The sequence below is a fragment of the Eumetopias jubatus genome, unplaced genomic scaffold (genome assembly GCF_037043125.1).
Source record: "Eumetopias jubatus isolate StellerSeaLion01/CBP00866 unplaced genomic scaffold, mEumJub1_p1.0 scaffold_1, whole genome shotgun sequence".
In the NCBI taxonomy this organism is placed as follows: domain Eukaryota; kingdom Metazoa; phylum Chordata; class Mammalia; order Carnivora; family Otariidae; genus Eumetopias; species Eumetopias jubatus.
Window position 1 is genome coordinate 118,454,187 of NW_028274807.1, and position 12,721 is coordinate 118,466,907.

Sequence of the window (12,721 nt, forward strand, 5' to 3'; positions counted from 1 at the left end):
ACACACTGTGCAGCAGCTTGTAAGCCAACTTTGAGGACATGTAATGATTTTGGTATCTTGGTCTTTATCCTTAAAGCAATGTGAAGTCATCAAAATCAGAGATGCATGATCGCAGATTTTATATTTTAGTGGAATTGTGGGTGTATAGCCACACTGGGGTGTTTTGAGGAAGCAGGAAATTGAGCTGACCCTTGAGAAGTTTGACCATGAAGGAGAGAAAAGGTAACTGGAGGTTAGCAGGTTTAAAGCCAGAGGTTTGGATTTTTTGTTTTTAACTTTCATATGAGATATATACTTATTTTGGGGCAGCACTGATAAAAAAGTTAAAGTTACAGGAAAAAAGGAGTATGATAGAACAAAAGTTGCATGGAATGGGTTCTGTCACTTAACCTTTGTGCTACTTTGGGTAGGTCGTTAAAAGCATTCTGACCCTCAGTTTCCTTGTTTGTAATGAAGATACATACTTCACTAGGTTATTGTGAGGATCAAATAAAGTCCAGTTTCAGAAATATATCATCTTATAAGTGGAGATCTTTCTATGATTTCAGGTTCCTCTACTAAATTTAAAAGTAATGTTTACTAATTCAGATTATGGACTGACTGTCCACCCAAAAATAATATGGTTCTTCTGCTCCTAGCACATTTAGTATTATTTCCCTCTGAAATTACTGTTTATTTTTAGGTGCTCTCCTGGTAGAGGTTATCGACTGCCAACAAGTGCCTTGGTGAATCTTACTCATGGGAGTCGCTCTGAAACCGGAAATCAGAAGTTGACAGCCATTGTGAAACCACAACCAGCTGTGAATCACTATAGCTCAAATTCATCAATTTCATCTGGGCATTTGGGAGGCCTGAACCATTCCCCTCAATCACTTTTTGTTCCTACTCAAGTAAGGCTCTTAGTCTTTCATTTCTTTCCGCCCTCTTATAAATCTCAAGCAGACTTTGTAAGTAAAACCTAATTTGACTTAGTTTTTTAAAAAAATTTTGGTTCAAGTCAATTTCAGATTTGTTTTAAGTTAATAAGCTAGTAAGGAATGCTACTGGGGCATCTGGGTGGCTCAGTTGGTTAAGCATCTGCCTTTGGTTCAGGTCATGATCCCAGGGTCCTGGGATGGAGCCCCACGTCAGGATCCCTGCTCAGTGGGGAGTCTGCTTTTCCCCCTCTCCCTCTCCCCCCTGCTCCTGCTCTCTCTCAAATAAATAGAATTTTTAAAAAAATGCTACTGATAACATCCTACATCTGTTATAAAATTATAAAGAAGAAATAATTTTTAAATATGAGCTTGAGAATGTGTTTTCATATATTTACTTTTCAAGCTACATTTGTATAACTCAAATGTTGTATTCTATCTGCTATGAAATGACATGAATTTGAAAGGTTAACAGAGAGGATTATATTTATCAAAAGCCATTTTCAGGTTCCTACCCATGCAACTCATGGGTGATTTCCTCTATTTTATCTTTCTGGGACAAAAAATGAATTGTTTTGTGCGAGACATTTAACCTTGTTTAACTCCATGTCCCCAAATCTTAACCACATTTTAATCCAAGTAATAATGTGTTCATTATAGACTAATTAGAAAGCCCAGATAAGGAGGTAATAGCAAAGGAAGCAGAAGCAAAAATCAAATTTCATAGGTAATCACTATTAATCTGCCCAAAATCAACTCCTCATAAGTAATAGCTGGTTTTTTAATCTGTTGGATTACTTTTGTGTAAGATGAAGATTTTAAAAATAAAATTGTTAAATGTTAGCTTGAATGAGATATCAGTACATTGGGAGACTAAAAAAAAAAATCTGTTGTTAGGGATACTGATTTAGTATAATCTTCCATAACATTTGTCTTGCTTTAAGACCATTTTCAGTCCAATAGAATATTTCTATGATGACTGTACTGAGCTCCAGAAAAAAAGAACTGAGATTTCAGATAATAGAAGTTAATATTCTATCTACTGCTAAATAACTTTAATGAATTTTTTTATTTTTAATATAAATCTTTATTTTTTTCATGTTTCAGTTCCTTAAGAAATTTTTTGTGCTTTGCCAGGTACCTACTAAAGATGATGATGAATTTTGCAACATTTGGCAGTCCTTACAGGGATCTGGAAAGGTTCAACACTTTCAGCCAACTCTACAAGAGAAGGTTAGTATACCTTGTTTGATAGACATTTAAATTTAAAAAAACAAAATTTACATTTTTCTTGTGAATATGCAATGATTATTTTTTTCCTAAAATCTCATAAAATAGAATAACAGGTTTTTTTTTAAAGATTTTATTTATTTATTCATGAGAGAGAGAGAGAGGCAGAGGGAGAAGCAGGCTTCCAAGGAGCAGGGAGCCTGATGCGGAACTCGATCCCAGGACCCTGGGATCATGACCTGAGCCAAAGGCAGACGCTTAACCATCTGAGCCACCCAGGCGCCCTAGAATAACAGTTTTAATCATGAATTTTCATAAGTCTCTTCAGCCGTATACAAAAGTTTTTGGACTCATGAGAGGGAATATAGATAATTTTTCTTTTAAATCAGTTTGGATTTTATTTTAGCTGTTTGCAAAATCATAATAACTATATTTTAAATTCAACAAAAGCCTTAATGCACTTATTATTAACTAATTAATTTCCACTTGAATGTGGAGCTTTATGTCGGCACCTAGTTGTCTTAAATATGAATGAGCAAATTCACATTCCTTAATAGAGATTAAGAAGGGAAAAGAAATTCTGCTAAAAAAGTAGACTCAGACCAAAAAAAGGAAAAAGGTAAAGAATAAATTCCTAAACACTTTTTGCTAGTAACTGACCTGTCTTCTCAGTTTTGGTTAAGAAAGAATATTCTCTCAAGTTTATAAACCAATAGCCTGCACCCTGAAAGCCAAATTTATTCTAATGTCCTCCAGTGATGGTGGCATTTTCAGAGTAGAGAGAAGAAAATAGCAAAGGAAATGATGGTAAAATAAACATAAAAAGCGAGAGTGACAAAATACAGTTCTCTTCTGCTAATATGCTAAGTTTTGCTTAGACCATCCATAAATCCTTTCTATCTAAATGCAGTCTATATCCAGAGTTTCAAACCCTCTTTTCCTCTCTAATTTATTTGATACCACTAACCATTCATTTTTTAGGAATGCTTCGTTATCATTCATTCATTTCATTAATTCATTCAGCATGTATTTATTGAGGGCCTATCATGTTCATTGTTCTGTGTGATGAGAACATAGCTATAAACAAAAAAAGAATTCTGACCCTCAAACAAATTATATTCTGGGGAGGAGAGGACAAGTAAATTACATGGTATATTAGATGGTAATACAAAAGTTTGAGAAAAATTTTGGAGGAGGATAGAGAATGTTGGCGGGGGTCGGGGGGGGAGGCAACGTTTTGCAGTTTTAAATAGAATGATCAGGTAACATTTGAGTAAAGATTTGAATGAAATGAGGAGTAGAGTATGTAGATATCTGAGGTGAGGGTATTCCAGAGAATTTCAAAGACCCTGTTGGGAAGACAATTCCAGGTGTACTCAAGGAAGAGAAAAAAGAGCCATAATGATGGCTTTTAATCAATTAGGCTGAGTTGTAGGAACTGTAATTAGATACCATGCAGGACCTTCTGGGTCATTATAAGGACATTGTTTTTTACTCAGTGAAATGAGGAATCAGTGAAGGGTTTTGAGCAACAGAATGACATGATCTGATTTATATTTTAATAGGATCATTCTATCTGCTATCTTAAGAATAGAATGTAGAGGAGCCAGGATAGAAACAGATTAGTTAGGAGACTACTGGAATCATCAAGATAGAGTTGATACTGACTTGGACCAGAGTAGTAGGAGCCTGGAGAAGTGATCAAATTCTAGGCATATTTGGAAGGAATTGCTGTCTAATGATGAATTGGATATAGGGTTAAGAGAGAAAAAAATGGATTAAAGAGTGTGACTCTTAAGGTCTTAGTAACTAAAAGGATAGAGTGGCTGTTACCTAAGATGGAGAAGATTGCAAGTCAAGTAGGTTTGTGGAAGAAGATCTGGAGTTCAATTTCGGTCATAGTAAGTTTGAGATGTATATTAAACATCTAAGTGGAGATACAGAGTGAGAAATTTGAGTAGAGGGTTGCCTGGATGGCTCAGTTGGTTAAGTGTCTGCCTTCGGCTCAGGTCATGATCCCGAAGTCCAGGGAATGAGCCCCACGTCAGGCTCCCTGCTCAATGGGGAGTCTTCTTCTCCCTCTCCCTCTGCTTCTCCCCTTGGTCATGCTCTCTTGCTCACTCTCTCAAATAAAGAAAATCTTTTTTAAAAAAAAGATATTTGAGTAGAGATATGGAGTTGGACATTGATTCTGATGGTTATGGAGGATGTCCAAGCTGGAGAGAGACATTTGGGCATTTATGTGTGTATCTATATCTATTTATCTACATCCAGAGAAGTCTAATAACTTAGAGAATTCCATCCTTAAAGAGTCAGAGAGATTAGGTGAACCTGACAAACAAGATTGAGAAGGAATGGCCATTGTACAGGAAGACCAGTGAAGTGTGGTGTTTGTTCTAGATGCCAAGTGAAGAATGGATGTCAAGGAAGAGTAATCCTGTGTCAAATGCTGGTGATGGATCAGTTAAAATGAAAACTGAGAATTGACCATAGAGTTTTGTATCTGAGGTCATTGGAAATCTTGACAAGAGCAGTTTCAGTAGAGTGGTAAGAGTGAAATACCAAGAAGAGTGTGTTTAAGAGAGAAGGGGAGAAGAAAAATTGGAGGTAGCAAATATAGGCAATTATTTCAAGGATTTATGCTCTAAAAGGAAACATTACCCTGACTCCCCTCTTGCCTTTTGCTTTTTATTCAACTTCTTTCTTAACCTCTGTTTTTCCAGCCATTCAACTGGGCACTATTTCACTGAACAATAGTTTTTTTCTCCCCCTTTTTATCATTTGGTGACATTGGCTCTTACCTTGCTGCTAATTTAACCACTCAGTCTATGTGATCCATACTTCTCAATCAGGATCAATCTAAGCCAGTATCTCCAACTTCCTAGAAGACAGGTATAGACAGACACCCCACTATCATCTCAGCTGTAAGATGTCTTAGAATTCACCTCACCTGAAGCTTCTTACCCTTATTTCTAACACTACCATTTCCCCAGGCACATAATCTGAAAAGCATGGAGTAAAACCTTCTTCCTTTTTCCCTTCTATTTTTTTTTTTTTTTTTTTTTTTTTGCAATGAGGTTCAAAATCTTTTTATTTCTTGCCAGTTCCCACAACTGGGTCTTAGATGGTCATCCTAAACCTAGATTAACCTCCTATCTGTGCTTCCTGCTTCTTGCCTCTTTCCTTTTTAGTCCTTCTTACATAGTACTGTTTGATATGTCTTTCCTAATGATCTTTCTTGGTGATCCTTTCACCTGTGTTGGCCCAGTGGCATAATTGGGCAAAATATCTAATTAATAAGAGCTTCTGGATTTGAACTTAGTTTGTTCCCTGAGGCACTGTGGTGTGATAAATCTTGTACTGGACTCAGAATCAGGAAATCAGATTTGGTGACTCAAATTGAGCAACTCTAATTTCCTTGGGCCTCTGTGGCCTCATATGCAAAATTAAGGCACTAGACTTGGATGACCTCTTTTCCAGCCCTAAAGAATGTTATTCTTGGGGCGCCTGGGTGACTCAGTCGTTAAGCGTCTGCCTTCGGCTCAGGTCATGATCCCAGGGTTCTGGGATCGAGCCCCGCATAGGGCTCCCTGCTCCGCGGGAAGCCTGCTTCTCCCTCTCCCACTCCCTCTGCTTGTGTTCCCTCTCTTGCTGTGTCTCTCTCTGTCAAATAAATAAATAAAATCTTAAAAAAAAAAAAGAATAACATTCTTTTACAGATTTAGCTGTTTATTAGAGAGAAGGAGCACGAGAGTGGGGTGAGGGGCAGAGGGAAAAGCAGACTCCCCCTGAGCAGGAAGCCCGATGTGAGGCTTGATCCCGGCACTCTGGGATCATGACCTGAGCCAAAGGCAGGCGCTTAACCAACTGAGCCACCCAGGTGCCCCAAAGAATGTTATTCAAATATTATAGAATGTATAGGGCTCTCTGTTCAGTAATAGTGGAATTCAACCTCAACTGAAACTAGTATCTAACTCTACCTAATTCTTATGCAAAGTATATCCAACTCTTTGGTAAAATGGTCTGTTCTAGTAAGATTGGTCTCTTTATTTTCCCTTTCCCACAAGTAGATAATTCCCATTTCAGGTTATGTGTTTTTACTGTTCCACTTTCCTCTCTCACTACCAAAATTCCCCTAGATCTCCAGCAAGGTCTGCTAGTCATTTTACTGCCTATTGCCTTGAGATGGAACTCAACACTTAACAATGTATTTCCTCAGAATCTTGTACATGTTGCTCCTGGTATTGGGTGCTATTTCATTATTTATATTAGCTAAACACTGTCATGTTGTATTTCCTCCTATACATACCAAGAATTATGAGCCACCACATATATCACTTAAATCCGTGAAGCATTAATTGATATTCATCTGGAATGACTGTTTTTCATAATTAACTGATATTCATCTGATAAGCACATTGTAGACAACTCAACATGACTTTTTAAAAAGTATTCAAGCTTCTGGAGAAGGTAAAACTATGGAGACAGTAAAAAGATCAGTGGTTGCGCGGGGGTTATGGGGAAGATCAATAGGCAGAGCACAGAAGCTTTTTAGGGCACTGAAAATAATCTGTATGATACTCTAATGGTGGATACATGTCATTATACATTTGTCTGAACACATAGAATGTACAACACCAAGAGTGAACCCAATGTAAACTATGGCCTTGGAGTAATAATGATGTGTCAGGATTGGTTCATTGGTTATAGTAAATGTACCACTCTGGTGGAGGATGTTGATAATGGAGAAGGCTATACATGTGTGGAGACGGAAAGAATATGAAATATCTCTGTACCTTTCTCTCAGTTTTGTTGTAAACCTAAAACTGCTCTTTAAAAAGTCTTTTTTTTTTTAAATTTAAGTCTTTATTGACAATATGACAATGTGAGTAATAAATAGCTTTATGTAGATATCAAATAGAACAACCCAAAAACTATACCCAAAACTAGAATATTTTCTAATTAAACTTCTGGCATACTTTTTCTCTGATATGGTTCTGTGAACATGGGTTTTAGAGTTAGAGCTCAAGTGTCAGCTCTCCTATTATTTAGTTCTACAACCAAATACTCTATCTCTTTGAGGAAAAGTAGTTATAAGACTTTGTTTTTAAATCATTTATAAGAATTTTAACTTTCAGGTTGCAGTTCTACCTCAAGAAGTAAGTCAAGTAACTCAACATCATAAATCTGGCTTTACTGACAACAGTATTAAATGTCAGCAAAGAAAACATGAGCCTCACAGAAAATGTAAGTTTAAAGTTAAAAATATACTTATGATGCTGCTTCCTTTTTTATTAATTATAACAGTTTTATTGAGTTATAATTCATATACCATAAAATTCATGTTTTGAAGTATTTAATCAGTGATTTTTTTGGTGTTTTCACAAAGTTGTACAACCTATGCCACTATCTAAATGTAGAACATTTTCATTACCCCAGAAAGAAACATACCTATTAGTCATTCCTCCAGCCCTAGCAACCATTAATTTACTTTCTGCCTCTATGGATTGACCTGTCTGGACATTTCATATCATCATAAAATTTGTGACGTTTTGTGACTGGCTTCTTTTACTTGGCATAATGAACACAAGGTTCATCCATGTTGTAGTATGTATCAGTGCTTCATTCCTTTTTTTTTTTTTGCAATCCTTTTTTTCTAAATTTTTTATCATTATGTTAATCACCATACATTACATCATTAGTTTTTGATGTAGTGTTCCATGATTCATTGTTTGCTTATAACACCCAGTGCTCCATTCAATATGTGCTCTCTTTAATACCCATCACCGGGCTAACCCATCCCCCCACCCCCCTCCCCTCTAGAACCCTCAGTTTGTTTCTCAGAGTCCATCGTCTCTCATGGTTCGTCTCCCCCTCCGATTCTGCCCCTTCATTCTTCCCCTCCTGCTATCTTTTTTTTTTTAACATATATTGTATTATTTGTTTCAGAGGTACAGATCTGTGATTCAACAGTCTTGCACAATTCACAGCGCTCACCATAGCGCATACCCTCCCAAATATCTATCACCCAGCCACCCCATCCCTCCCACCCCCCTCCACTCCAGCAACCCTCAGTTTGTTTCCTGAGATTAAGAATTCCTCATATCAGTGAGATCATATGATCTATGTCTTTCTCTGATTGACTTATTTCGCTCAGTATAACACCCTCCAGTTCCATCCACATTGTTGCAAATGGCAAGATCTCATTCCTTTTGATGGCTGCATAATATTCCATTGTATATATGTACCACATCTTCTTTATCCATTCATCTGTTGATAGACATCTTGGCTCTTTCCACAGTTTGGCTATTGTGGATATTGCTGCTATAAACATTGGGGTGCACATACCCCTTCAGATCCCTACATTTGTATCTTTGGGGTAAATACCCAGTAGTGCAATTGCTGGGTTGTATGGTAGCTCTATTTTCAACTTTTTGAGGAACCTCTGTACTCTTTTCCAGAATGGCTGCACCAGCTTGCATTCCCACCAACAGTGTAGGACGGTTCCCCTTTCTCCGCATCCCCGCCAACATCTGTCATTTCCTGAGTTGTTAATTTTAGCCATTCTGACTGGTGTGAGGTGGTATCTCATTGAGGTTTTGATTTGGATTTCCCTGATGCCGAGCGATGTTGAGCACTTTTTCACGTGTCTGTTGGCCATTGGGATGTCTTCTTTGGAAAAATGTCTGTTCATGTCTTCTGCCCATTTCTTGATTGGATTATTTGTTCTTTGGGTGTTGAGTTTAAGAAGTTCTTTATAGGTTTTGGATAGTAGCCCTTTATCTGATATGTCATTTGCAAATATCTTCTCCCATTTTGTCAGTTGTCTTTTGGTTTTGTTGACTGTTTCTTTTGCTGTGCAAAAGCTTTTTATCTTGATAAAGTACCAATAGTTCATTTTTGCCCTTGCTTCCCTTGCCTTTGGCAATGTTTCTAGGAAGAAGTTGCTGCAGCTGAGGTCGAAGAGGTTGCTGCCTGTGATCTCCTTTAGGATGTTGATGGACTCCTGTCTCACATTTAGGTCTTTTAACCATTTTGAGTCTGTTTTTGTGTGTGGTGTAAGGAAATGGTCCAGTTTCATTCTTCTGCATGTGACTGTCCAATTTTCCCAACACCATTTCTTGAAGAGACTTGTCTTTTTTCCATTGGACATTCTTTCCTGCTTTGTCAAAGATGAGTTGACCATAGAGTTGAGGGTCCATTTCTGGGCTCTCTATTCTGTTCCATTGATCGATATGTCTGTTTTTGTGCCAGTACTGTACTGTCTTGATAATGAGAGCTTTGTAATAGAGCTGGAAGTCTGAAATTGTGATGCCGCCAGCTTTGCTTTTCTTTTTCAACATTCCTCTGGCTATTCGGGGTCTTTTCTGGTTCCATACAAATTTGTTTCGTATGAAACCAAACAAATGGTTTATTTGTTCCATTTCTTTGAAAAAAGTGGATGGTATTTTGATGGGGATTGCATTGAATGTGTAGATTGCTCTAGGTAGCATTGACATCTTCACAATATTTGTTCTTCCAATCCATGAGCATGGAATGTTTTTCCATTTCTTTGTGTCTTCCTCAATTTCTTTCATGAGTATTTTATAGTTTTCTGAGTACAGATCCTTTGCCTCTTTGGTTAGATTTATTCCTAGGTATCTTATGGTTTTGGATGCAATTGTAAATGGCATCGACTGCTTGATTTGTCTCTCTTCTGTCTTGTTGTTGGTATATAGAAATGCCACTGATTTCTGTGCATTGATTTTATATCCTGGCACTTTACTGAATTCCTGTATGAGTTCTAGCAGTTTTGGGGTGGAGACTTTTGGGTTTTCCACATAAAGTATTATATCATCTGCAAAGAGTGAGAGTTTCACTTTTTTGCTGATTTGGATGCCTTTTATTTCTTTTTGTTGTCTGATTGCTGTGGCTAGGACTTTTTTTTTTTCATTTTTTTGTTTTTTTTTTTAAGATTTTATTTATTTGAGAGAGAGAATGAGAGAGAATGAGAGAGAGCACGAGAGGGAAGAGGGTCAGAGGGAGAAGCAGACTCCCCGCTGAGCAGGGAGCTCGATGCGGGACTCGATCCCGGGACTCCAGGATCATGACCTGAGCCGAAGGCAGTCGCTTAACCAACTGAGCCACCCAGGCGCCCCTGTGGCTAGAACTTCTAATACTATGTTGAATAGCAGTGGTGATAGTGGACATCCCTGCTGCGTTCCTGACCTTAGGGGAAAGCTCTCAGTTTTTCCCCATTGAGAATGATATTCACTGTGGGTTTTTATGATATTGAGGTACGTACCCTCTATCCCTATACTCTGAAGAATTTTTATCAAGAAAAGATGCTGTACTTTGTCAAATGCTTTTTCTGCTTCTATTGAGAGGATCTTATGATTCTTGTTCTTTCTTTTGTTAATGTATCACGTTGATTGATTTGTTTGCAGTCCTTTTTATGGCTGAATAATAGTCCATTCTATGAATACTACATTTTGTTTATCCATTCATCCATTGATGGACATTTGGGTTGTTTCCACTTTGGGGCTATAATAAATAATGCTGCTGTGAATATCCATGTAGAAGTTTTTGATTGAACATATGTTTGCAGTTCTCTTGGGTATACATCCAAATAAGTAGAATTAGTCATATGATAACTCTGTGTTTAACTTTTTATGGAACTACCAAACTGTTTTCCAACTGCTGTTTCCCACCAGCAATATATGAGAGTGCAATTTCTCCACATCTTCCATAATACTTGTTATTGCCCATCTTTTTTATTACAGCAGCCCTGGTGGGTGTAAAGTGAAGTCTCTTTGTGGTTTTCATTTGTGATTCATTAATGACTAATAACATTGGGCATCTTTTCATGTGCCAATCGGCAGTTTGTATATCTTCTTTGGAGAAATGTCTATTCAAGTCCTTTGCTCATTTTTGAGTTATTTTTCTTTTCATCCTTGAGTTGTGTGAGTCCTTTACATCTTCTGTGTATAACGTGCATATTCAGATATTTGATTTGCAAATATGTGCTGTCATTCTGTGGGTTGTCTTTTTAACTTTATAGTGTCCTTGAAACAAAAGTCTTTAATTTTGATCAATTCTAATTTATCTTTTCTACTTTTTCTTTGATTACTTGTGCTTTAGGTGTCATATCTAGGAAACCATTACATAATCTAAGGTCACAAAGATTTATACCTATCTTTTCTTCTAAGAGATTTGTAGTTTTAGCTCTTATATTTAGGTCTTTTTTCCATTTCTGAGTGTTTGTATATGGTATGAGGTAGGGGGTCCATATTCGTTCTTTTGCATGTGGATATCCAGTTGTCTCAGCACTATTTGCTGACAGACTGTTCTTTTCCCATTGAATTCTCTTGGCACCCCATTGAATTTTCTTGGCACTCTTTTTATAAATCAGTTGACTGTAGATGTATGGGTTTATTTCTGATCCCTCAGTTCTGTTCTACAGATCTATATGCCATCTTAATCAAAGAACACACTATCTTAATTATCATAGCTTTGTTGTAAGTTTTGAAATTGGGAACTTTGAGTTCCTCCAGCTTTGTTTTTCTTTTCCAACATTGTTTTGTCTGTTCTGATCTCTTGCATTTCTGTATGAATTATAGGATCACCTTGCCTATTTCTGTGAAAATGGCAGCTGGAATTTTTAGAGAGATTATATTGAATCTACAGATCATTTTGGAGAGCATTGTCCTCTTAACAATATTAAGTCTTCCTATCCATGAACGTAAAATGTCTTTCCATTTATTTGTCTTCTTTAATTTCCTTCAATGATGTCTTGTAGGTTTCATTGTACAAGTCTTACATCTTTTAAAAAAATTTATTCCTAGTATTTTATTATTTTTAATGCTATTTATTGTCAGGAACTTTTTTTTTTTTTCAAGATTTTTTTAGAGGAAACGGTGAGGGGCAGAGGGGGAGGGAGAGGGAGAGAATCTCCAGCAGACTCTGCACTGAACATGGAGCCCAATGCAGAGCTCAGTCCCACAACCCTGAGTTCATGACCTGAGCCAAAACCAAGAGTCAGACACTTAACCGACTGAGCCACCCAGACACCCCTATTGTCACTGGAACTGTTTTCTTAATTGGTGGTTGGGGGTGGATTGTTCAGTGCTGTTTATAGAGATAAAGCTGACTTTTGTATATTGATCTTATATCCTGCTACCTTGCTGAACTTGTTTACTAGCCCTAATTTTTTGTGGTTTTGGCAAATAGCGATAGTGTTACTTCTTTTTATATAATTTCTTGTATTTCTTTTTCTTACCTAATTGCTGTAGCTAAAACCACCAACATAATGTTGAATGGAAATAGTGAGAGTGAACACCCTTGTTTTGATCTTAGGGGTAAACTTTCAATCTGTGAGCATTAAGTGTAATGTTAGCTATGGGTTTTGGTAAATGCCCTTTATTGGATGAGGAAGTTCCTTTCTATTCTTTGGTTGTTGATTTTGCCCCCCTTGGAGGGATATTAGATTTTGTCAGTTGCTGTTTCAGTGCTTAATTAATATGGTAGATTCCATTGATTGTTTTTTATGTTGAACCAACCTTGCATTCTTGGAATAAATCCTACCAGGTCTTGGTGTT

The 12,721-nt window shown here is 37.1% G+C and overlaps 1 protein-coding gene across 3 annotated transcripts in view; it reads left to right on the forward strand.

Annotated features, from left to right (window-relative positions):
- The window catches only part of XRN1 (5'-3' exoribonuclease 1), a 110,272-nt gene that overhangs the window by 75,031 nt on the left and 22,520 nt on the right, over nt 1-12,721 (forward strand). For all 3 annotated transcript variants that reach the window (XM_028099120.2, XM_028099121.2, XM_028099122.2), the window contains exons 31-33: nt 683-890; nt 2,052-2,147; nt 7,283-7,391. In XM_028099120.2, coding sequence (XP_027954921.1) covers nt 683-890; nt 2,052-2,147; nt 7,283-7,391 — 413 coding nt within the window. The remainder of the gene's footprint in view (nt 1-682; nt 891-2,051; nt 2,148-7,282; nt 7,392-12,721) is intronic.